Raw genomic sequence first — 26,971 nt, forward strand, 5'->3', positions numbered from 1 at the left:
TGGTAATCCGATAATTCCAGACCCTGAAATCTATGAGCAAGGTTGGGATGCATTTCTTCATCTCGCTAGGGAACGTGAACGACTTGTGACAGTGCCCATGTGGAATATTCAGGCTTTTTGCTGATTCTATGCACAATGTCAACCGTTATAAATGTCGGCGCTGTAACACTCCGGCCACGTCCGGTATCCTGCATGCAACTTGAAAAAGAACCTCTTTCTGTGGGTTGTTGGTGCAGTCCTTAACCCTTTTGAAGGCCGTGGTAAGTATACTTACCACCACGTTTTACCACTTTTTATTTAGGTTTCCATTTTTCAATAACTTCAGCTTTCTTGAAGTGAGTTGGAATAAAATTGGTAACCATTTGTCACTCTTAAAAAACGTATAAAAGTTATAAAATACATAATTCCTTTTGAAGTTTGTAGCATTTAAGGAATTTATTTTTTAAATAAAGAAAAATAGGAGTCAGTAAGTTCCTAATAGGTCATGTTAAATATATTTACCACCAAAAAAATGGCATTTTTATAAACTAAATGAGTTTCTTTTTTTACATCAATTACTGTTCTTAAAACAATTTCAATTCCAAAAATACTTTAATTTACCTTTACTAGAAGTAAAGGGCCCGTTAAAGGGTTAAATTTATTGAAAATCGTTACATTTATTAAAAATTTCGCTGTCAACTAAATTTTTTTTTTTATCATAGTCAAATCCGTGTCTAAAAATCTTCTATTATTTATTAAATAATTTTTAAAATAAAAATTTATTATTAAAATAAATATAATTAATATAATATTAAAATTATTATATTAAATTAAAATTATAATTAAAATTCAACCTAATTATAAGCTTTGAATCATACAGCATAATATTATTACCTTGCACACATCCAGTTTCGGGCCAATACAAGGTAACTAACAAATCCAACGATCAGCAAAAACGTGCCATGAAATGAATATATTGCCCTCTATTTACATTTCTATTTTCATATTTTAGAATCTAGCAAACATGTTACAAAAATAATTTCAATAATTTTTGAAAAATGTCGGATTGTCGAAGTATATATGAAATGACTTTATTTATTACATTTTGTGTTTTCTTCTGTATTTTTTTTATTTTTTATTTTTTGGTTGATATGCATATACTCAAGTGCTTAATTTTAGCCAATGGTGTTTCTAAACTGTTAACGTTAACATACATGTGAAATTCCTTTAATAAAGTTGTTCATGTAGGTTCTTCACTTTTTGTCTTTACTTCATTCTTTGGTTTATATTGAATCTTGAAATGCTCGGGTGCATTTTATAATACTCGGAGTCAAGGAAAAATTGAGACACAAACTCTGTTTTGTATCTATATTATGAAATAAATTATGTTTCTTTCTGCGAATAAACGATTCTATTGAGGCAGGAGTTTATTACTTTGCATTTCTTCTAAAAACCGATAAAATCAGAGTTAGGTTGAAATTAGTCAACGGTTGAGTACATTTATGATTGTACTTGATTGACCTATCTTTTGCAAAAGGTATTAAATTATATGATTCAATCGAATCTTAAAATTTTTAATGTAATAAATTACAAATGCAAGTTTTAGTTACTGATATGTTTTAATATTTCAAGAAAGAATGTAATGATACATTATATATATACACCACTTTGCCGCAACTTCGTCGAGTAGGTTCGAACAAATGAGCAGTCTTCCATCGATTGGGATAAGGATCCTGTAGATGGTGCAGAAATTCTAGGAAGAACATTTTTCTGGAATTCACCGGGAAAATTAGAATTTCCACCGGGAAAATATCGTACAACGACGTGTAGCATTGGCTTCCCCGGCACTGGAGCTATACCAATTCCTATGTGTAAAGAACTTCTCCAAATCATTTGTGTGAAATGAAACGCCCCTAATAAGAAATATAAATAATTTGATGAAAATGGTTTTTGAAATATAAAAAAAAGTAACGACTTGACAATAACAGCAATGAAAAACAAATGTTCGACTCTTATAAATTATGTGCGATGAAGTGTTAATTCCATCAAACATACATTAACAGAGATGCCAACTGCTCCGGACGCGACGTAATATTTGACTAATTTTGTTTACTTTTAGACGGTATTCAAAAACGTGATTAAACGTAAACAAAAATTAGAGAATTGAATAAACTTTTGAATTATTCATAAATAGTGGTAAAGGAAAAACTAATAAATTTAATTTATTTAACCAAGAATCATACATTAATAAACTACCACTGAAAAATATTTATTCGCTGTCCGGAGCAAATTGTCATCTCTTCATTAATGACAATTTAAACACAATTGTACCACATCCATCTAAATTCATAACTTGATTTCCTTCTCAAAAGGTAAGAAGATTCAAACACTTTACTGAGAGGATTAATTTTGTCGGAAAAAAATAGTTTTGTGCACTGTTAATTAATTACTACGTAAAATCTCAATATAAATCTGTAGTTTAAGTAAGGTGTTTTTAAAAGCTAAAGTGGTAGAAAGTGAAAGAAATATCCAGTTTGTTGTCGATCGTCACTTTTTCCATGCCACAAATGTCGCTTTTTTCGCATTAATATTTTACGTATCATTTTTCTTGTGGTTTAAATTAATAAAATAACTCTCTTTTCAAGAAAATGACAAAGTAATTAATTTAAAAAAGCCTGTATCCTAATTGAAAATTAAATCCTTTTAATTGGCATAACTCCAACTCTAATTAACAAGCTGAATATATGCCGAAACAAAATCCTACGAAAATTCACCTAGACTCAATGGTTTATCCATAGGAAAGAAATTCATAGAGACCGCAATATTGATCCTATCGAGCAATATATTGATAAAATCAAGTTCAAACTTCAAGCTAAATGTTAAGACATCTAAGTGCAGGACCGCAAACTTCAACGAAACTTTTCTTTTCGAAAATCTGAAAGAGGACATCTCAATAACACCCATAACAGCTTTCTTCTGCTGTGATGACTCCTTATGTAAATATAAAAATATGTTAATAACATGACCTGTATATATCACCTGTTCTCCTCTATTCAACTGCATGATATATGCAATAAGTATATCTAATACGTGCATGAAGCTATGTACAGTCCGCAAAAAAAAAAACGAATCACCCTGAATAACTTTCGTTCTAATGATCGGATTTTCACGAACTAAGTGTCAATCTTAATGGTTCCTGGGGGTGACCTCAAATATGCTAATTAATTAGTGCTAACTATTAATTAAGTTACGAAATCAGACACAAAAACGCATTTTCTCTGAATAAACATACATTTTTTTTCACATATTTGGATTCTTAACCTTCAAAATATAGGGGGTAGCCGCAATCTGGGAAAAATGGTCCCAATAGTTTGGTCAGGAGAGCGATCCAAAGTTCGTACCCCTTAATGTTAATTTAACTTTTTACGTTTTTTGTCATATTTTCAAAACTAATAAAGCAATTTAAATAAAATTGCACCCACTCATAAAACTCATTTACCCAAAGATAATTTCATGAAAAAAATAATTTTTAATGATTATTAATTATTTTTTATTATTTAATTAAAGAGAGGATGAAAAAATTTTGAATTATAAGGTATGAATTTTTTTATACCATATTAATCTACATATTTTTCAATTGAAAAATCTAAAGTTTCAACTGTTTTTATTTATTAGAAGCTGAGAAAAATTAAAATTAATTATTTTTAAAAAAATAATTTGGCGACAATAAAGAAATGATTAAATGGGGCGATTAATATTAAAATGTGATAAACTTGCGAGGAACTTGACTTCGCGCGCGTAGTGTAAAATTTCATTCATATTTTTTTCGCTAATAATCGTTTGCTAATCTTTTAATTTTTATTGATTTCTAACTATAAAATACAATGTTTCCTTTTTAGTCGCTTAATAATTTATTTGCAATTCAGTAAAGAAATTTGAATAAAACATTTTGAATAAAAAACACTTTATTCAAGGAATGTCTAGTTTTATAAAATAGGATATGATATGATCTTCTGATAGAATATGATTATACACCAGATTGTGCTTATTTAATGTGATTATTTTTTATTTTCTGATTTTGTTTTTCAATAACTGATACAATTTCAATAATATACATACGTATGCATAGATTTGGAATAATATGTTTATCAATTTCTTGAATATACGTTTTATAAATATTAATAAAAATACGTAGTCAACTTTTCTAAGTATCTCTCACAACATCGCAAATTTCTCAACATCTTATAGAGTAAATTAACGAATGAAAGAACACTTAAGCTTAGCTTGCCTTTAAGAAAAAATTATAAAATTTTCAAAATTTTTAATTTTAGCTAAATGATAGTGTTGACATATTTGTTATTAAATACAAATTATGTAAAAAAAAATTAGATAACTTACAAAATATTGTTTTAAGCTTTTGGTGGTTTAAATAATAAGTAGTAAGATAACCAATAAGTAGTAAGATAACCAAGTGAAGGAACAGTTCTTACCAGTGAATAAACACTAAATTTTCCAGTGAATGAACACTTAATTTAGAAAATGTTTGATGCTCGTTAGGAATCCATTGGCCACACAAATGTCTAAAAACAAGATTTTTCTCGGAATTACAACATATAACCACAGTTAACGCAGAAAATGTTACTTTTTTTCCGTCATGGAATGGAAAGTAAAATATGTTTGAATACATAATTTTAAAAAAAAAATTTTTTCATTTTTTTCTCTCTCAGTTTAATAGTCCGTTCTAAATTATGAATGTTTATCATTGCGTAATCCGATGATGCTTTTATTATAATTATAATTAGATCACTTTTTTGTTTACTCTTTTGGTGGTTTATTATTTTTGGTGGTTTATTTTGGTGGGTTTGGTGGTTACATTTTTTAAGCTATTTTTTAATCTTTTTAAGTATTTTTTTTCTCTTCGTCATATTTTCTGCTTTAACTTTTTTTCAGCTCTTTCAATCTCTTTAAATTTTCGTTCTTTTTCTGAAGTTAATGCAAAAAAGTAATTTATTTCTTTTGATTTAATCCTCCTCTTTTTTCCAAATTTTTGGCCAATGTAAATGTATCTTCGAAATTTCTTTTGATTTTCCAATACCATTTCTAGAATTCCTCACTGGATAATAAATGAGAAAAAGGAGTTTCGAAGTTTGAGTCAAATCCATCTCTCATTGACTTATATCTAGTGGGTCTTCAGCAGTACTTACCATTTACTTATCGAACCAATTGTTTTTGTAACTAACAATACCTCAAGAGGACTTATATCAAAATCAGTTTTCAAGATACTTTCATTATCATACTTTCATTATCAGCTTCAGTGCCAAAATTTGATTAACCAAATGTTCTTTTTGAAATAAATTTTTCAATATTGAGAAAAGCACAGGCTATTGGATATTTGGGAGATTAAATTTTTCTGTCGTCAATGTTCCTTTAAAAATTTGCAACATAACTTGTGAGATTTCCCTCTCAAGCTTCTGAAGAAATAGTGCATCGTAACTCTCGAAGCATGTATTTTGTTGATAAGTTGTCTTGCTCATTAACTCTTGGTGTCTGTTTTGCATGCATTTGTTAAAGTCAACGTTTTTTACATCGAATGGAAAAATATCGCATTTCATGAAAACATTTTAACTTCATCAGTTGATGCCTCAAAATCTTATTTAAAAATGGATGTAAAATTTTCTCGACATATTGCTTTACAATTCTTTTAAGATCTAACGGGAGATTTCCCTGAATTGGGTAGATAACTAAACTAGAAAATTTGTTTTGAGGAACATAACTTGCTCAGTTTCAAATTAATATGAGATTTATACCTATCCAAAACGAGCAAAATAGGGAATTTGATAGCATTTTTAATTAGGCGTGGGTAGAAACATTTGCAATATATTTGTAAAATGTTGCTGCGGTCATTGTTTCATTTCATGAATCGCTTTTTCCAATGAAATATATAGCAGGGACTGATTCTGTAATATCTCAAAGAATTCTTCAGTAAGGAAAAACTACCAATCGAGGTACTTTTTCTTTCATAGGTACTTAAGAATATAAATCCTTATAATTTTTAGAGCCAAGGATTTTTCCCGTTTAAGGGCAGTATTCAACTCTTGTTTCGTTCGCATTGTAAATGCAATCACTTTCTAAAAGGATGCCAGGGCTACTTCATCTAAAGTTCTTAAAACCAGTATTTCGAATATTATTCTCTAAGGGAAGTTTTGCCTTTTGAAATTATCTTCGCATTGCACTGAGTTATCGGTGGATGTCACCTTAAAAAAAACTTCACCCATTTTTCACCTGGATGATTGTCTTTAAATGGATTTTTCCTACCAGTTCCTGTCTGGACGTTAAAGACCGCAATAAGATAATAACTTAGGTAATTATTAGCACAAAGGCCTGCAAAGAAATTTTCTATTCAAGCTTTTATTATTATATTTAGTCAGTGAACATAGCTTATTAAGGTGTCTAAGGTATGATGTAATAACTAATCACTATATTTATAACGATAAATAATTAACAAATTATTATTCTAATTCTTTAAATAAATTTAGCAATTAAATTTGCATTTTGAAATGAAATTGTTATAGGAACTATTCATACAACATTTAACTGAATTTAAGGTGTCCTCTATATCACAGAACTACTAATTATCCTTGTAAAATCATATTTCACACATACTGTTCATTTACTGGGAAATCTATTCCCAGTGAAGAAACATGCCTGTTCCTTCACTGGTTAGAAGTTGTTTTTTGTACTTTTAACATAATTTTGATGTATAATATGACTAAAAGTACAGGAAAATTAAAACTTTTCTTTTATTTTCATTAACTTGAAAAAATCCCAATAAAGGAACACTTGTTTATTCATTGGTTTTTCATCGTTTGGTAATCCAGTTAATAAGCACCCCCTAATCTCAGTACTTGCTTATGTTATGATGCTTGAAATAAATACAACGTAACTTCAATAACCATATTTTGAATTCTATTTTTCACAATGAGAAAAAAAGCATTATTATACGCAATTAATTGTACTTTAAACGGATAACTACCACCAATGACCTTATAATTGTGTCAAAGAAACAAGGCGTTGACCAGATACTAACAAATTCAAAACTTTTTCCAGAGAAGACTCTAAGACCAGGTGACTCAATGCATTGTTAGATGACTTCCTATTGTTAGGTAGTAAGCTACTGTTACCAATCAGTCTAAATTAAAACGTTTAAAATCTTATTTCTAAAAAATATCTATGAAATGTTCCTTCACTGGGGTGTGTTCCATCACTGGTTGGTTTACCCTATGTCGTCTTAATCTTAAAAGAAATTTTCGGAAGTGTTTCACAAGTGTTTCGCAGAACTATTTTACCTATTATTTAAGTAAATTTTGACGTTTTTAAGAATCTTATTTTTTACCCTTTTACGTTTATTATTTCTTCATTAATATACTAATCAATTTTTTCAGTTCTTTAATTTAGGTTTTCTTTAAAGTAAAGTTCCTTTCTAAATTATAGTCAAGTTTTCTTGAAAAGAATTATTGTCTGCTAGCTAAGAATAAAATCTCGTAAAAAAATTAAAAACATTCCGCTGCTTAAAATTATTTAATGCAAAACAGCTGATTATTTACTAAGCATACTATTTTTTTTTTTGAAAAAAGAGTATAAATTATTGATTGTCTTTCTTTTGTTTCTCGTGACTTCAACATAGATTATCTAAAATAGCGTTGATGTGTTTTAAGTCACTACAAAGAGTATAAAGGCTGTCAAATTCGTAGCCAATATTTTTAAGTGTCTTAAAATATCTCAGTATCTTAAATGTCGTTCTAACATCTTAGTTGTGAAATTAAATTTTTAATTATCTGACCACGAGTGATTCACTTATTATTTCATTATATATTTTACTCTTTCTTTATGATACCAAGTAGATTTTTTTCCTGATAATATACTAAACTATTTTGTTTAATTTTTTACCTTAGCACGATTCCCAAGATATTATTGAAGTATAATTTGTTATCAGGAAAATGCCTAATTTCGTTAAGCAGGAAATACTAAAAATTGAAATTTGTAAGAATATTCCGAAGCCGTGCCAATTTTAGAGTCATCTGATTTTTAAAAGATGCTATAAGAAATACGCAATTTCCGAACTCATTTTAATAAAAATAAATAAAAAAACGTGGCAAGAAAGCGAACATACTTTTTACAGAAACTGTCAAAACTAATTTTTCCCATATTTCGTCAAAAGAGGATAAGAGTGATATTGCTCCAAGGGACCTACTCAATAATTTCGCTATTTCCAGAATGAAATCTGTTTGATCGAAACATATTATTCCTTTGAAATTAAAACGAGGAAAAAATTAGCTTTTATTATTTATCTAAGCTTATTCCATTTATTTAATGATAGCGGTATAAAGGTTAAGAATATGCGATGGAAGCCCCGTTTACTATTATAATATAAATGCATTAAATCATGTAGCTTGAATAATTTATTTTAAGCAAATTATTTAATAATTTAAGCAAATAAGGGTGTAAAAATAAACTCGATCAAAATACTCCGAAAGTATACCCTAAAATATATGTAGAATAAACTTTGGCATCGATATATATAAAAAATACCTTTTCAAAACTTATTTTAATATCGAGTGAAATAATTTAATATGTTGTGTAACTAAATGGATAATCCCAAGAAACTGAATCGAAAGTATAAAAATTTCATTGATTTAAAAAAATAATGGATGATAATAAAAGTAGACATGTTTTGAGCGTCCAATAATGAAAGTCACAACTTATTTAAGCCTGACAAGTCTTGAGAATGGGCGATTATATTTGAACGCTCAAAGCATGTCGACTTTTACTTCCCTCTTCATACGTTTCGAAGTCAGTTGAGTTTGTATCGTCAATTATACGGTTTTACATTTGGGTCTTGATCATTATTTTGATAAGGATTTTACACTCGTTAAAGTAAACATATGCATTTTAATATTTAACAGGATTCATGTGGTCTTTAAAAACGTAAGAGCATCAATATTGTAAAAGTTATATTTAACTTAAAAATTAAAATTTTGAGTTAATGAAATTAAATATTTTATCTTTTAAGTTTTTCAGTATCTTAAGGATCTTACTAGCTCTGTCTAAAAGGAGAGTATCAGATATATATAAGAAAACATAAATAATCGTAGTACCAGTATTTGGTGGTAAATGTAGCTTATCGTAATTGAAGAATATGCTGTGCGACATTGTATGGTGAATTTGCGAACGTAAGTTTCAGAATGCATCGAAACACGAGGATGCAATTTGCTAATCATCTTTATCCAAAGAAAACCATGCAACCTAAATATCTAGCAGAATGAAGCGATTTTATAAACAACGAATCATACAATACGCAACATATTATTTCAATATCTTATTCATAAACATAACATATTTCAATGTCTTTAAAATTCCACTAAACATTCAGCAATTCCTTGAGTTATAGAAAAAAGAAATATCGTAAATTACAGAAAACCTTGTGAATGTGCATTAGAATTACTATACAATCTACATTTTATTTTTCAAGCACTTTTTTTCATCTTCAAACTTTCTTGCCTAGAAGACTCGATTAACCCTTTCGCGCTGACTGTCACTAATACGTGACAGCATAAAACAGTATCTACCGGGGTAAAAAGATAAAACTGGTAATCAAAGTATTTCTTTAGCAGTTTATTTGAGGGCGGGGTTATAATTGTTTGATTTATTTAATTCACCATTACTTAGTTCAAAATAAAATTATTTAGTTATACTTTGAACTAGCATAGATTATATATATGATTAAACTAACAATAATTAAATTCAAGGCAGAGTAAGTCCGTGAAACTAGCAACGCCTGCATTTAAGCTACCGTTTTTTATTTATTTACATCCTGATTCTGATTTTGTACGAATGCTTTCATGAATCACTGTCCCCAAGGGGTTAAAGCTGTAAAAATGATTATCCCTAAAATTTTGTATATAGCTGTAATAAGTTATGTCAATTTGATTTTAGTGTGAAATACTCGAATAAATTTAGCAAAAACAGCATAATCTAAACAATATCAGATAAAAAGTTCATGTATTTAAATTCTAACAACTTAGAAAATCATAAATAATTTATAAATCTATTCAAATTTTCTTTTCAAAGGACATTAAAATAATTTTTTTTTTGCTTTTTAGACAGAAATCAGCTTAAAAATTGTCTATTGCCTAGAAACTTCGAGAGATTTTTTATTAACAATGAATTAAACCTCTCTGAGCAATCACAAAACATTATTTCAATTTTTTTACAGTCATAGTATGGTTGCCTAGCAACCTAGTAAAATTAAGCATTCCTCTTTTGAATTAGTCAATGGGTTATCTTAAAATATTCATTTGCGCAGGCGACTTTTTTTGGCGGTTTTCTGGACTATCGCCAAATATATAAACCTTTATTGCTACCCAATTTACCACCCAATTTTTTTGAAATTTTGTCTACCCCCCCTAATTCAAGTGTCTAGATTCCAAATATGTAAAAAAAAATATATGTTTATTCAGAGAAAGTACGTTTTTGTGTCTGATTTCGTAACTTAATTAATAGTTAGCACTAATTAATTAGCATAATTGAGGTCACCCCCAAGAACCATTAAGATTGACACTTAGTTCGTGAAAATCCGATCATTAGAACGAAAGTTATTCAGGGTGATTCGTTTTTTTTTTTGCGGACTGTACAGATGTACATGTTTCAAACAACTTGTTCTTATTATATGAACTTTGACCCATGTGAACTTTATGGGCCCCTAAAAACTTTGCATTTATTACTTTATTTGTAACTTTGCACGGCAATTATTGCTCTGCATATTTTTTTCTTTTCTTTCAGTAACACATTGCCTTGTAACATATTTCAAAATTACCAAGTTGTTCCTTACACATTGCTTGTATTCTTTTAATGAATGGGAAAAGGAAAAAAAACAATGTACTTTGGATGCTCCTTCTCTATAAAAAGAGATACTATTTTGTTTTCAATCGCAAAAGAAAGAATAACAAATATTTTTTCTTTTTTAAATTTAATAAGCAACACTAAAGAAGGAACGTTACAATACATAAAGTAAGATGAAGTGTAATGATAGATGACCTATGCTTTAATATAATAATCATTTTAGGAAGGATGAATATTTATAAGAGTATATTTATTAGGAGCACAAGGAATATTTATGCGTGCTTATCATACAATCGTCAGCATACAAATGGTGTTGTCATGGTGCTAATGGCCAGCATACGAAGTTTAGATACAATAGATAGTAACGCCTACTTTTATCTTCCATGCTTTACTCGCAGTTTGGACCAGCTTACATTCGGTAGTTACTATCTTAAGTTAAACGAAGATCAACGTGACTATAATTTCCACAAATATGAAATTGTTAAAATGTAAAGAAATAATAAAAGTTTATTAAATATACCTTTATTAAGGCACTTGCAACCGAAATATTACTTAGAAAAATTTTAATAAAGTTCGGTCAATCAGGGTGACTTCTGCACAATCAGAGCAATTTAATATGTTTTCTATTCATTGTTATCCATAAAACGTAACCTTTGATGGTGTTTTTATCTTTTTCAAAAAACATAACTAAAAACTCAAATTAAAAATTTTATCTTTAATGTTTCCAGTATTTAATTATTATAAATTTCATTACATTTTCCGAATTTAATATTATTAAAACGTGCTAATAATGTAAACATCTATATTACTTCTAATTCCATAATCATTTTTCCCAGTGGTATTAAAATGGAATTAAAACTTCAATTTTAAGCAAACAATTACGTTGTATTTGAGAAAACTTAAGTTGACAACCATAATAGTAGCGCATATTAATATATGTGCTTAATTTTTGTAAGAATAGTGGTGATCAAAATCATCCAAAAATTAAGTTTATAAAAGAAAGAATAGTATATACTTACTACCACTTTAAATATGAAAATAAAATCTTTCGGATAATCCGAAAAAGTTGGCAGGTATGGAATTCTCATATTATTTCATACTTGTTTATAATGTTGAATAGATTTATAATTATATTTACCATTGACTAATGGGACTTCCCCAGTATTCACCCCATATTTACAGACTATGAAATTATCTTCAGCTCTTTAATTGACTTTAACTCAAATATGACTGTAATTCTACAGAGGCTTCACTGTCGCCACTCGAATCTCTTCGTTACCATTAGTCTCAATTATTTTAACAGATCAGATGAAGGAGTAAGATGCCCTCTTCGCGGGCAGGTACTCCACGACAAATCCTATAAAATCAAGTCAATATTAAAACGTTGGTCAGTCGTACAACAAATCTAGCAATACTTTCTGCGAAAGGCATGATTTTCATTGAAATGCTAAATAACAGGTCACCGTCAAGGTAAGTTGTCAGGCTATCTATCACTTTTGTAATTCTGCAACTTCAATGAGGGGTGGTAAACTACACATAAAAAGGCAAGACCTCTTTGTCAGCATCGTCAGTAGAAGGGTTGTATTTTCGTTATTGTTCAATGTGTGAATTGAGAATTTTTAACAGATTTCGGTAATGAAAAATAATTGTTAGTTGTTTGGTGTGACATATCATGATTAGAGCTTCGAGTTACAGATGAAGGGGTACGTTGAGGAATAAGTTGACAGCTTATAAGTTCCACTTGTTTCTGAGGTAATTCAATTTTAATTCTGCGCTATCAATGCAGTTTTCTTTGAAATATTGTGCATTGTCATCATTTGTCGATTACATGCGAAGAGTCAAAAGTTCTTCTAAAGTTTCGTCATCTATTTTTTTAATATTATCACTCACTGTACTCGATATTGAGTTATTTTTATTTCTTCAGAGTGAGAGATTTCTTTAACGCAAATCTGATTTTAATTGGCTGACAGTTAAATGAGTCAATGGTTCCACATTCAAGGCATTCAGAATAGTATTCACGTTTGTTGACATAGTGGTGAAGAGAAGTGCAGTGAGAGGAATCTGTTTTGGCGACGTCTATTATCGAGAAGCTTGGCGAGTAGAAAGCAATATTGACTAGATTGAAATTTTTAAATTTTCATGGAAGAAATGTTATTTTTCGTCAGAATAGGGTTACCTGGGTGAGTCGTGGCAACATCTCCTAAATAAGAGCAGGAATCAGCACGGGTTACCATAAATATCCTTTAGTAGTCCAAACGTAATGACATATTTCGTATTTTCAACCACTGCGCAGCTTAATACCCTTAACGAAATGACATCTTTCTTATTTTTCATCTACTGCGCAGTTCACTTCGTTAGATCGGACTACTGAATTGATCCGTGCTGAGGCCTTCCTTCTTCTAGGAGGTGTTGGTCGTGGCCGATGATGAACTCTTTTTTTTTTCTTTCTTTTTTTTTTTTTCGTTAGCAGTAAAAATGTTATTAGAAGAATTTAAAATCTGAAGATATCATGACGATTTTCAAAAATAAAAAATAAAAAGTTTATTTTTTTGCAAAAAAATAAATGAATTAATAAATAATAAATAAAATAAAAGGGAAAAAACAACGGCTGTGTATATACGGCAAAGTTGGAAGACAAGGCGTTTAATTTGCATGAAATAAAGTTGAGAGGGATGAAGATATTAAAAAATATAAATTAATCAAAAATAAAAAACAATGAACATTGGTTAATCTTTTTAAAGCAGAACACGGCAAACATTTGAAGAACTAGCTTACAACTGATAACTTCCGATTTCATGATCGCATACTGTTATAGATGTATGTATTATACGGCAATTTTTTGTATTTTTGTCTTCAATTCATTACAAATTAAAGTGAAGTCAACATTGCTTAGTTTATTCCTATGAAAAAATCTGATTTCAGAACGTGCAGAACTGTTATAGTTATAGAATAGTATATATTTCAGTATCTATATAATTCGGAAAGCAACAATAAAGAATCATCCGAATTGCTTGAAATAATATCCTTTATGTTGATTATTAATGTATTTTTATCGTTTTCTTTGTAAGTATTTCTTTAATTTTGAATGATAAATTTTAACTAGAATTCAGCTATTTTGTTTTTAAGTTACATATTGAAATCCATAACGAGAACATGCAATTATAAAATTTTATTGTGTGATATGTCATCTTACAGTAATTTAGGGATTAGCTATGTATATATTATTTGAGAATAAAGTTTTGGAATTCTCCGGATTTATAAAACAGGTATGTGTTATAATTTTTATAATTAAAAATTTTACTTGTAAATAAATTTTTCTTCTTATTTGATCATAATTTTCTATGCAATGGTTTTCTACGTCCTATTATGAATAAAATAGCATGAAAGCTTTTAATTTTAATGTGAGGAATTTTCAGAATTGTTTCTTTTTTCTTTCATAAGCATTCTTTATGTTTTTTATAAAAACTTAAAATTTTTTATAAAAATTGTTGTCAAAAATCTTTATTTGCAAAATTAAATCATATAAAACTATGAGCTTATGTATATTTTTTGTTTATTTTAATATTTGAAGTAATATGATTCTTAAAACTGTGGAATGTAAAGTTTAAATAGACCTTTCATGTTATATCATTAAACTTACTAAAACTATTTCACTGGCATTAGGTTTTAACTCTAATAAGAAGATACACATTTTTTTTCTGTTCATTCACAAATATTTTTCCAATGTGCTTTGGATGTTCCTTCTCTAAAGAAAAGGGATACCATTTTGTCTTCGTTTGCTTAAGAAAGAATAATAAATATTTTTCTTTTTTAAATTTAATAAGCCACAATAAAGAAGGAACGTTGCAATGCTACACGCTACATTAAAGACTTCTCTGGAACAACTGAATGACTGCTCATATGGAAAACGCAGGAATTCGTCTCATACAACAACGCCCTCTATAGTTCGTTGCGAACTATAATTATTAGCCCGCCCACAAATAAACTGCTATAAAAATTTCGGAAAGAAATTTCGTTGTTATGACGGGAGATTTAATTGTATTTTTTAGAAACCAACTTCACACTTAAGCCGCATTATCATTATGTGTTTTGAGAGCTGATATAGCAAGGCTTGTGTGTGAAAAAGTTAAATTAATTCTGCGCAATAGTCTTTGGTAGGTGCCCTTTTAAATATGGGGAGAAGTAAGCAGCATTTTAGTCATATTTTACATTTTTACTATAGAAAAGGTAAAAATGCTGCTCATGGCAGAATACCAATGTGTATGGAGAAGATGTGTTGACAGTACGCCAGTGCCAGAACTGGCTTGCTCAATTCCGATCCGACAATATTGATGTCGAAGATGCACCACGAAGATCCTGGAAGGCCGGTTGAAGCTGATAAAGGCATGATGAGTTGATGGAAATCGGCGAATAACAACACGTGAGATCGGTGAGAGGTTAAATTTATCGAATTCAACTGTTTATGACCATTTGAAAAGCCTGGGATTAACCTCGAAGCTCGATATAAGGGTTCCCCATATTCTCACGGAGAGGAATTTGTGTCGTCGCGTTGACTTCTGGGATTCGCTTCTCAAGCGACACGAAAATGATTCATTTTTGAAGCACATCATTACTGGGGACGAAAAACGGGTTATCTATAACAATGTCAAACACAAGAAATCACGGAGCAGAAAAGATGAACCGGCTCAAAGCATTTCGAAAGCCAATATTCATCAAAAAAGTTGATGCTGTCTGTTTGGTGAGATTTTAAAGGAATAGTTTTTTTTTTATTATTATTTTTAAATTTTTACCGGATAACACAACAATTAATTCAGAAGTCTATTGTCATCTGCTGGACAAACTGAATGATGAACTTCAACATAAAAGGGCAGAATTAATTAACAGAAAAGGTATAGTGTTCCACCAAGATAATGCGAGACCTCATACAAGTTTGTTCACTCGCCAAAAGCTTTTACAACTTGAATTGGATACAACCCGAAACCCACCATATTCTGCAGATCTGGCGCTATCGGATTATTATTTGCTCTGGTCATTGCAAAATTTTTTGGACAGTAAAACCTTTACTTCAAATGAAGAGGTCAAAAATCACCTGGATCAGATTTTTGCCAGGAAAGACCAAAAATTTTATGACCGTGAAATCATGCCACATCCAGAAAGATGGAAAAAAGTGTTGGACCAGAAAATATAATTTAATAAAATATTTATTCATTATACGAAAATTGTCTTTTATGTCGCCCCCAGAAAACGAAATTATTTTCCGAACAACCCAATAGTTTGGCTGCCACTTTTATCTCTTTTACCCTGATTATTGTCACCCTGAGACTTCATATAAAACTCGCCAGTCTCGAATAGGTTAACAGTCAACATTACATGAAGGAAGATGAAGCGTAATGATAGATGACTAGTGCTTTAATATTATAAATATTTATTAGAATCAATAGAAATGATGACGTCATGGTGATAAACGTCAATGTAGAAAGTTAAGATACTTTAGACAGTAACGCCTACTTTTATCTTCCATGCTCTACTCGCTGTGCGGCCCAGCTTGCATTCGGTAATTACTTTCTTAAGTTAAACTGAGATCAACGTGAATAAAATTTAATTTCAAATAAATAATTTTCTACAAGGTGAAAATTGTTAAAATTATATGAAATAATAAAAGTGTTTGTAAATATACCTTTATTTAGGCACTTACAACTGAAATGGTACTTTGGAAATATCGTAATGTTATTAAAGTTCTGGCGATCAAAGTGAGTTAACAAAGCAATTTAATGTGTTTTCTCTGCATTGATATTCATTTGCATTGTTATTCAAATCTACGATGGGTTTTTTTAAAGAAAGAAAAAAATCACATAACTGAAATTAAATTTAAATTTTGATTTTCCAATCTACCAGTATTTAATATTTTTAAATTTTATCATGTTTTCTAAAATTATAAGATTCAGTGCTTAATTATCTAGTCTTTTCTGTCTATGACTTACGTACCTGCCAACTCCCCCGTATTTTGCGGGAGATTTTATTTTCATATTTAAATTAAAGTGGTAGTACATATATGCTATTTTATTCTTTTATAAATTCAATTTTTAAATGATTTTGATCACCACTATTCTTACAAAAATTAAGCTTATATATTAATATGCGTTACTATCATTGTTGTCAACTACAATTAATCAGGTTAATTGATTTTGCCAGTGATGGTATCTTTAAAAATGAATCCACCGCACTGCTCATGCTGGACGTGGCCAAAGCATTTGACCGCGTCTGGCATGAAGCATTAATTGTTAAATTAATAAATCAAAATTTACCATTTGATATTATTAAGACTCTTAACTCATACCTAACAAATAGGACATTCCAAATTAAGCTTAATGGTGAGCTCTCAAATAAAAGAATTATACGTGCCGGAGTCCCACAAGGTAGCATCCTGGGACCGGTATTGTACTTAATTTTCACCAGCGATTTTCCCATTAACTATACAAATCAGAATTATTTTATCGCTTTCTATGCTGATGACACAGCAATTGCTATGAGATCATTAAACCCAGATCATTAAACCCCTGTTAAAAGCCTTAACGAACATATGCCCCCAATCGAAGATTGGTGTCGCAACAATAAAATAGCTATTAATACTGAGAAATCTCAACTAATGATCATTAGGAGGAAAAAAAGGCACAAAAAAATTAAAAGTGACGTCATCCTCTTTAATAACAAAATTCCAATCACGAATAAGGCAACTTACCTAGGAGTTACCTTTAATGACAAACTCACGTGGAATCTCCACCTACAAAGTACTATTAATAAAACCTATGCAGCCTATAACTGCCTTAAACCTTTACTAAATGCAAACTCCTCACTCCCAATTAACCTCAAGCGTCTGCTATACTTGCAGTGCCTAAGGCCAATCCTCACCTATGCCTGCCCCGCCTGGGGCAATATAATCAACAAAACCCAGACCAAAAAACTGGAGACTGTCCAAAACAAAATACTAAGACGCCTTACTGGTGCACCTAGATACCTGCCTAACATTCATATCAGAAAAGACCTTAACATAGACCCTATTATGAGTTTTATCAACAAATTAAATGCTAGTTTCTATAGCAAATCTAAAAATAATGACCCAGGAGGGTTTAACACCCTTCTGAACAAACAGCTTATTATGGATATGAAAAACCACAACCCAATCACTGCATTCTTGCTCTCTGATTGTGTCTTATCAAAGTACTACAAATAGTGGCCACCCTTTATATTTATGGATGCTCGCAGAGAGAGGAAATGACCAGAAGGGTGATCCTTGACTCGCGAGCATACCACCCCTAGATTTATACCTAAATTTCTTTTGCCACTCTTACTTCATCGCTACCATCATATATTGGACTTATCGCTTTTAGTATAAACTAATTTGTGACTTCTGCTTCTGCGTTTTCGCTCGCCACTCTACTCATCACTGCATCGCCACCATTACAGGCGCCCACGGGCACTATCTCAGATGGAAAAGTCAATTGTCCGCTTCGCGGACAGGCACTTTGTATGCTACACCAGTTCAAAATCAAGTTCATTGTTGTCAACTAAATTGTTTTCAAATACAACGTATTTGTTTGCTTAAAATTGAAGTTTTAATACCACTGGGAAAAATGATAATGGAAGGAAATAAAAGTTGACACGTCTGGAGTTATATATTTCAGAGCATTCTGCATCATTAATTGATCGCGGAAGGCTGTTATTGGAAATGAAGTAATAATTCAAAGGCAAGCTAGTTGTAGGATGATTCATCACTTTGTATTTGTAATTGTTTCTCTGTATTGGATTGGACTGAATCGCCAATCTCGTGTAAGTGCTGCATATATATTCAACATTTTTTTTTAATTTTATTACATCTGCGTAAATGTTAATATTATTCTAACCGCTGTAAATACTTTTATATTCTTATCTAGTTTAATCTCAATCGTGTTTCAATTTCTATTGGTTTTATGCTCAAGACTTTAACGTTTGGTGCTTAACAACTATTCTCACAATATATGAATCAAAATTCTGACGAATCAATTAAAGCCGCTCGAGGCAGAATACTTAGACTTCAGCTATGTTCTAACGTATGTAATTACTAGGTCATTAAATTATAACACTTCAGCTTAGTTCGCAGCCTCAACTCCCTGAGCGCATAAAGCATGTTCTTCTGGGAAGTACAGCAGGGTCTGCATCGTGGAATTAATTTCTTCCGCTAAACAAGGGAAGTAACTTTTTCAGCTGCTTAATTGTATCTCCTTATAGTGGAGGACAAAACTGTCACTTTTCTGATATTGTTATCTCTAGTCCTGTGATTCGAAAGCAGCAGAGAGAAATAGCAGTGACTGTCATTCTAAAAAACATTATTAAATCGATACAATTAAATACACGATTTAAGCTACATGTATATAAAAAAAATACTACTAACCGAATATAGCACTGTTACTAATTATAATTTTTATTCGTAGAAATCTAACAGTTGCTTTATGTAACAATGATTAATTTTCGAGTTTATTTCAGTAAAATTCGATGACATTCTCAAGAATACCAACTATTCCACTTTCTTTAAAGTTTTAAAAAATTGGAAACGAATTAAATAGTGAAGCTTGTAGAATAAAGATTTTTTTTCATTGACCACTTGGGTTGACGTTTATGAATTCAGGCTGATTAGCAATATTTGTTAGCCACTCTATCAAGGCCACCGTATTAAGAGGACTCACGTTGCTCCTACAATAAGGACAGATAGCAAAAAGAATAGAAGAAGATCCATGCCTTCTCCGGAATTCGAACCCAAAACTTTTCTGATGCAAGGCCAGTTCCCTAACCCCTACATAGTACGGCCGGTAGAATAAAGATAGTTATAACGATATTTCAAGAGTCTCAGCACGAGATGATAAATGGAGAAACTGAAAAATGGGTAAGTAAGGGTACCGGGGAAATAAGCGACGGCATCATAATGAAGTTTTAGGTGCATGAAGATGTTGAAGAAGAAATATTAAATTATAATATTCGAGAAGCTAGATACTCAGGGATAAGCAGATAAGATATGAACCACTGTAATACGACATCTTTTCTGAAGACAAAGAAATTAGGACAGAAGTGATCTGACGATTTCAACTACCTCATGATCTGAGAATAGACGCTTACAGTCTTTGCTAGGCGGGGAGGCCTTATTCAGAGAAAAGTAAAGTTTTTTCCTTGTCTATTTCAATCCAGACTCAAAGTCACTGTAATTAGCTGTGCGAGGTTGGTCGCAATTGCAGCACAATGCAATCTCAGTTAAGTCCTTAGTACAAGTCTAGTAGGGTTGGAGCCCGGCACACTTCATGCATCGTGATTACTAAGGCCCGGATTTTGATGACATTTGCATTTTTGGACATTTTTTGTCTTTTGGAGCATTTTTTTAGATTTATAGGGCATTTTTCTTTTGATTTTGGGGCGTATTTTGCATTTTAATGCATTTTTTAAAGTTTTTTGTTAATTTTTTCCAATTTTTATTATTTTTTTTTATCAATTTTCATTATTACACTGGCTTCCAAACAATGAAGAAAATCTATAGAATATTAACAGGTGAAGCAAAATCTTTTCATATTGAAGAAGAATTGTCAGTAAGTGAGACCGTCTTTTTCAAGTACGCACCTATAACATCATTAGACGTTGAAAGAAGCCTCTGCAGGAATGAAAATTTTCTTTCAGACCAGAGACTCTCGTTTACATTTCAAATTATCAAAAAACACTTAATAATCCAATGTAATTCTGATATTTAGTAATATTATGAGATGGAAGTTGTTATATCCATTAAAGTTTCTGTACAAAATAAAAATATTTTGGTGTCAATATATTTTCCTTTTTTTGTTATTTTAGGATATAAAACAAATTTTTCAAACTTTAAAGAACGCAGAACAAGTATTGCATTGCTTTATATTTTTTAAATGACTCATAATAGTTTTAAAGAGCAAAAAAATTTTAATTCAATATTTTTACTTTATTTAAGGCATTTTTTGCGCAATTTTTGGATTTTTAAGGGCATTTTTTGTCTTTTTTAAGGGCAGTTTTTTGACTTTTTAAGGGCATTAGTTCAGATTTTTTAGGTCATCAAAATCCGGGCTCTAGTGATTACCATTACAGTTCCTTTGGACGGGTTCGAAGATCTGGCAGCGATACCTCTAGATATGCCGCCAGCCACACCTGTAAGTGGATCCCCGTCGATGTTGTTGAGGTCGCAGATTCTGCGATGAGATTCCTTATTTTCCAAGATAACTAAGAAGACATACAAATTCAAGTGGGATGCAGCTTCGTGAAATTTTCTAACCCTTCTCCTAGATTGGATTAATTTTGCACAGTCGAATCCCCTTTCCTTCGCAAAATATCTCTCAGTTCGTAGGTGTTGAAGTCAGCATTTGACCCTTTGAAAATATCTTTCAAATTTTTCTGTTAAAAAGTTTAGCCCGTGAGTGGTCTCCAATGTAGGAATGTCCGCCAGCATTGGGGATGGACGGTAATAGCGGATTGCGCTAATGGTTTTCCAAAACATGGTGGACTGCGCTGCTAACAACTTATCCCTCCTTGAGAAAGGTTGGTGTACTGCGCTCAAGGCAAAACTCATGACCATCCATCCTACTTTAATCATGTAGTAAAACAATTTCAGATAAAAATGTCGTCTCGCCAATATCGTTCGCCAGAAGTTAGTGAGCTGTGGGGGGAGGGGGACATGTCAATTAGTGTTCCGCCATCTCCTGGCAATAATTTGTAATTTTAAAATACAAACTATATTTAAACTATGAAAAAAAAAAATTTTTTCAGTTCATTTTAAGGTGACAAGGACCTTTCGTAGGTCTAAATTTAATTTGATCGATGCAATTTTTTCTAGAATGTTGGTTAAAAAGTTTTAAAAAAAGTATTTGATATCCACTTGTCGTCTTAAGTTGGTTAAAAAGTAAAAGTTCTGGTGCAGTACCAAATTATAATTAAATTGAAAAAACTTAATTTAATATTTAATACTTAAATTTTAGGGAATTTTTAAAATAATCTATATTAATCAAACTTCTTCATATTATTTTAAAAAAAATTCAAATAATAACTTCGATTCCGGACTTTCCCGTAAACTTGACTCCTATAAATAATCAATAAAAATTTCCGCCAAATTCTAGGAAAAATAAATTGTGAAGAAATCATCTTTTATTACTTTTTTATAATGTTACTTAATACTATTTAACTAATTTAATCACTATTCTAATATTTTAGTAGTAATAAAAAATCTCTAGCTTTATCTTCTCAGTTGATAATTGAGTAGATCAGCAGATTAATGTAAGCTTAAGTTACATATTGAAATTCATATCGAGATGTTGCAATTATAAAATTTTATTGTGTGGTATGAAATCTTAAAATAAGGAAGGGATAATCTTTGTATATATTATTTGAGAATAAAGTTTTCAAACGAAAGACGCATCATTTTGGAATTCTCCGGATTTATGAAACAAGTAAGTGTTAGGATTTTTAAATGAAAAATTTTACATGTAAATAAATTTTTTTTTCTTATTTGATGGTAATTTGCAATAGAATGGTTTTTTACTTTCGATTAGAAATAAAAAAAAGGCATGAAAGATTTTAATTTGAAGAATTTTAAGAATCATATTTTTTTATTTGTAAGCATTCTTTATTTTATGTTTTTTAGTTTTTAAATAACGGTTTTTTATTGAAACTTAAAACCTTTTGATGAAAATTATTGTCTAAAAACTTTTTTTGTAAAATTAAGTTACCTAAAATTATGAGCTTATGTATACTTCGCGCTTACTTTAATACTTGAAGTAAAATGATTCTTAAAACTATGGAATTTAAAGTTTAAATAGGCCTTTCATGTTACATCATTAAATTTAGTAAAACGATGTTTAAAGTTTTAATTCTAATAAGAAGACACGTATTTTTTCCCTGGTTAATTACAAATATTTTTCGATGTGTTTTGAATGTTCCTTCTTTAAAAAAAAGTTTTAAGGACTGACAAAAATTTAGAAACAGAAAATTCCTGTTTAAAAAATTACATAGTTTTAAACATAAATACCTCGTCTCCATCTTGGTTCAGCAAAGCTATAATGTTTTATTTCTTTATACCAATTCCTCACTATATCTTCTGGAGTTGGTCTTGCACCAATTAAATTAACAGTGCACAAGCTTTCGCCGATATCTGAAGGAGAAACAACAATAATCAGTTGCAAGTATTATATAATATATTTTATTTGAAGCCTTATTTACTAACTGAAAATCATTTTTAACTCATTGTTAACATTGTACACCTTGAAATGTTATTTTCTTCTTAACATAAACTCCATAATAAATTTTAAACTGATGACCTGATTTTAAAGAAGCAATTCTAAAGATTACTGCACATCAAATTAAATATGCTATTTACTTTGAACAGACTCGGTATTTCTTAACTAGACAATAGTTTACTGGGGTTTGGCTAAAATCTAGAAACACTTTTATACTAACTTTATGTTAACATTTTATCATTTAGATGCAAATGTTTTGGAAAATATTGCATTGCAAAAATGTTGGTTCAATTAGAAAAATCATGCTTTGAAGCTTTAAGAAATTATATAATGTTAAGAAATTATATAATGTTAAATTATATAATGATAAGAAATTATATAATGTGTAAGTTCGGTTTGACCACAATGAGTATTGAAAGTTAATAATTGTTGAAAAAATTATGGTTCATTTTGAAAACCTCGAACCTTTCACGAATTTTTGATATCTTGAAGAAAAAAATATTCCCTTCAAATTTCCCATACACTCAATGTTAAAAAAAAACTTGATTTCTCGATTTTTTTTCTTTCTAATCTCTCGATAACTTGAATTTTTTTCCCCATAAATAGTGTAGATCTTTTTTCTGAAAATGAAAAAAATATTTCCAATAAAAAATTTTGAGAATAGAAAACCAATTCTCATAATCATAACCAATTCTCAAACAAGCACTTTCTGCTGTGGACACTGTAAGGAGATTTATTGAGAGGCAGCCGAATATGTCAGAGGAGACATTCAAAGCTATAGTCCACTTAGAAAGTGTTATGGACAAACTTTCTTACACATCTCTAAAGCAAACAACAATTTAATCTTTTTAACTGAATTCGAATTTTCGGTATCTCGAATTTTTTCTCATCTTCTTTCAAGTTCGAGATATCGAGGTTTGACTATATATATATATATATATATATATATTAGTGGCTTTTTTATATATATATATATATATATATATATATATATATATATATATATATATATATATATATATATATATATATATATATATATATATATATATATATATTAGTGGCTTTTTTATGGGTTTTTTTTAGTTTACTTAATAAAAAAACTTATTACTCACTATGTAAATGTTCACAGTACTGAAAATAGCCTTTGGCGGCAATCGTTTCTGCCCAAATTTGTGCTCCATCTTCTAGCTCTTGTAAATGAGTCAGATCAGGACTGTCGTGAATTCGCCGATACGTATTATGTGCAGCTATCATGCGTTGTCGAAAGTCCTCTACGTCAAAAGACAAGTTCTTGGAAGGTGGTAGAAAGCAGGAATCATTGTCCGAATCTTTAAGAAAATTTATTAATTAGAAAACTGATTATAAGCTTTTTATACATTCATTGTTAATATTACACTTCTAGAGTGTCTACAATCTTCAATTTTTAAAAATTGGTATCAAAGTTTGAAAATGAATATTTTAAGTTACTCGTGGCTACCAAAAAGAGATTTTTAAACAATGCAAATATGTATACATGTAAAAACTCGACGAATTGTTATTAAGTTGCTTGTTCAGTTGGGGTCAGTCATCACCTTCTACATCAGAAAGCCTCCACACGGTTTTATGTAAGTAGTCTGCTCAGACTATTTTAAAAGTGAACCGGTAGTGCGCATGAAACCAAATTCTATTTTAAAAGTGACAGAGAGGAATTCTTGATATATATTTGAGAATTTAATCTGTAGTGGTTGACAAGTAAGCAAGACTAACCAATCATATTCAAAAATTAAACAAATTTTTAGATATACATTTGTTACCTTATTTTTACTAGATGTTCTATTAAATGGTTCTCTCGTAAACTGGTTCCCCTTCATGGTGGTCTGTTCGGACTACCTATTAGAAACCGTGTGGAGGCTTTCAGTTGTAGGAGGCGTTGGGTCAGTTCAGATACTTGATAGCAACAGATCACTACATATCAGATAAAAGATGAAATTTGTATCCTTATTACATTTTGATTAGGTAGGTAAGGCTGCCTAAGACTAATAATTAGCTACAAATAACCTCTTCCTTTACATTTAAGGAAAACACATTATCTTTAATATGTCAGACCTAGTTTGAAATATGCATGCCCGTTTTTGGTGTTGAAAAATTCAAACCCAAATCAAGAAACTTCTTACACGCATCACTGGTGCACCACATTATTTGATGACTTTATTGGCACACCAAATAAAAGGTTAAAAGTCTTCTATCACTTCTGTCATTTCCAATCATAGCCAAGAATCCAGTCTCACCCACAGGCAATTACTTCCTAAAAAGAAGTGGAGTGTCCACTTTGGGGACTGGTACTTTGTATTCAACAACAAAACAAGCAATGGCGGAGCTTTGGGAGCATTGCATATTTTGGAGATCTATCTTAAAATGTTATCTCTGAAAGTAAGGAGTAATACAAAATGAAGTTGTTTCTAGAAACTCCCGTAGGTGATATCAACAATACATAATACGTGGAAGAGAAAAGGTAAAATTTGCATCCTTATTAATTCTCAATCATATTGAAGGAGAAGCATATTTTACAAATCTCTATAAACGTATCAATAACGTGGCAAAGGTCAAATATCTGGAGAAATACATTAAAAATTAAACTAGATACATTCAATATTTTTTTTAAAAATTATACAATGATACCATACTTGAAGCCAGGGGTGAAGGCGAGACGGAAAAGAGGAAAGGCTGGTAGTAAAACCATTTCAGTTATAACTAGTTTTGGGGAGGAGTTTACTTATTCTTTTTTTAAATTTTTCAACAATATCTTCTTTATCTTGGAAAAGAAGCAGTTTTATATATATGCCAGAATTATAAAAGAAATCTTGATAGTTACAGATATTTCATTTTTTTCGAAAAAAATGCTGGAATGAAATGTTTTACGTACCAGGTTTTTTTCTTTTCCGTCTTGCTATATAAGGGCTTTCACCCATGGCCACCATTTGTGGACGACTAACTTCTAAGGAAGTGACCCAAGGCACACGCCCCTCTTTACACGCAATTATAGTAGGGGTCTTCTATCATTACACTTCTCTTCCTCTCTGCATTCCCCCCACGTCTTGCAGATAGATTTTAATTCATGTGTAACAGTCCATTGATTTGGGGACGGGATAGCCAGGTTGGCAGGGGGACTCAAGTTCGAGCGAATGGGAGTTTGTATCTGCCGGCCTTCCCAGTGTAGTAAATGGTGACTTGTGAACGTTAAATTTGTCGGGTCATCAAAATCCTCCGTGTTTTTATAACAAATAATACCTCTGAAGGAACTGAATTGGAGATTGATCATTCCCTGGTTCAGGTCAAAATTACGATCTGTGAAAGAATGAATAGGTCCACCCTGTAAACGGGTGTGGCAGAAATTTAATTCTTAGCCATAGATGGAGCCACTGGAAAACCAGAACAATCACCCCCCTTGTCTTAAATATTTCAAGACAACAACAACAAAGATGAATTTAAGTTAAAGATATGCTAAAAAGAAAACTAAAATGAATGACGCTTTAGTTAAAAGAGTCAATTATTGGTCACTTTACAATATATTAGAAATCGATACCAGCAGGATTTATCAAGATATAACAGACAAAAAAGAAACTAATTTGTCAGCAAAAATTTTCTGACCAAAATTACAACTAGCTAAGGTACTCAAATTTTCTCTGAAGCTCTGAGATCGACAACAGTATTAGTTAAATTTATTTTACAACTTGAAGACATCGCTAATAAATTTAAGCGACGATTTGCCCTTATTATACTCTAAGCTGTAAATACACTTTTCAAAATACTACTAACTTCAAAGGAGACATTTTAATTTAAAGAGG

The 26,971-nt window shown here is 30.5% G+C and overlaps 1 protein-coding gene across 2 annotated transcripts in view; it reads right to left on the reverse strand.

Annotated features, from left to right (window-relative positions):
* The window catches only part of LOC122271919 (Golgi-associated plant pathogenesis-related protein 1), a 61,600-nt gene that overhangs the window by 6,849 nt on the left and 27,780 nt on the right, over positions 1–26,971 (reverse strand). Inside the window, exons 2-4 of one of the 2 annotated variants that reach the window (XM_071182095.2) lie at positions 24,260–24,475; positions 22,937–23,059; positions 1,562–1,892 (exon numbers count right to left, since the gene is read on the reverse strand). In XM_071182095.2, the coding sequence (XP_071038196.2) occupies positions 1,630–1,892; positions 22,937–23,059; positions 24,260–24,475 (602 nt within the window). In that variant the 3' untranslated portion in view covers positions 1,562–1,629. Of the gene's footprint in view, positions 1–1,561; positions 1,893–22,936; positions 23,060–24,259; positions 24,476–26,971 lie in introns of those variants that run through there. The other variant, XM_071182096.2, reaches the window with a different exon arrangement.

The sequence above is a fragment of the Parasteatoda tepidariorum genome, chromosome 4 (genome assembly GCF_982258835.1).
Source record: "Parasteatoda tepidariorum strain Cologne lab strain chromosome 4, Ptep-v5.0, whole genome shotgun sequence".
Lineage (NCBI taxonomy): Eukaryota > Metazoa > Arthropoda > Arachnida > Araneae > Theridiidae > Parasteatoda > Parasteatoda tepidariorum.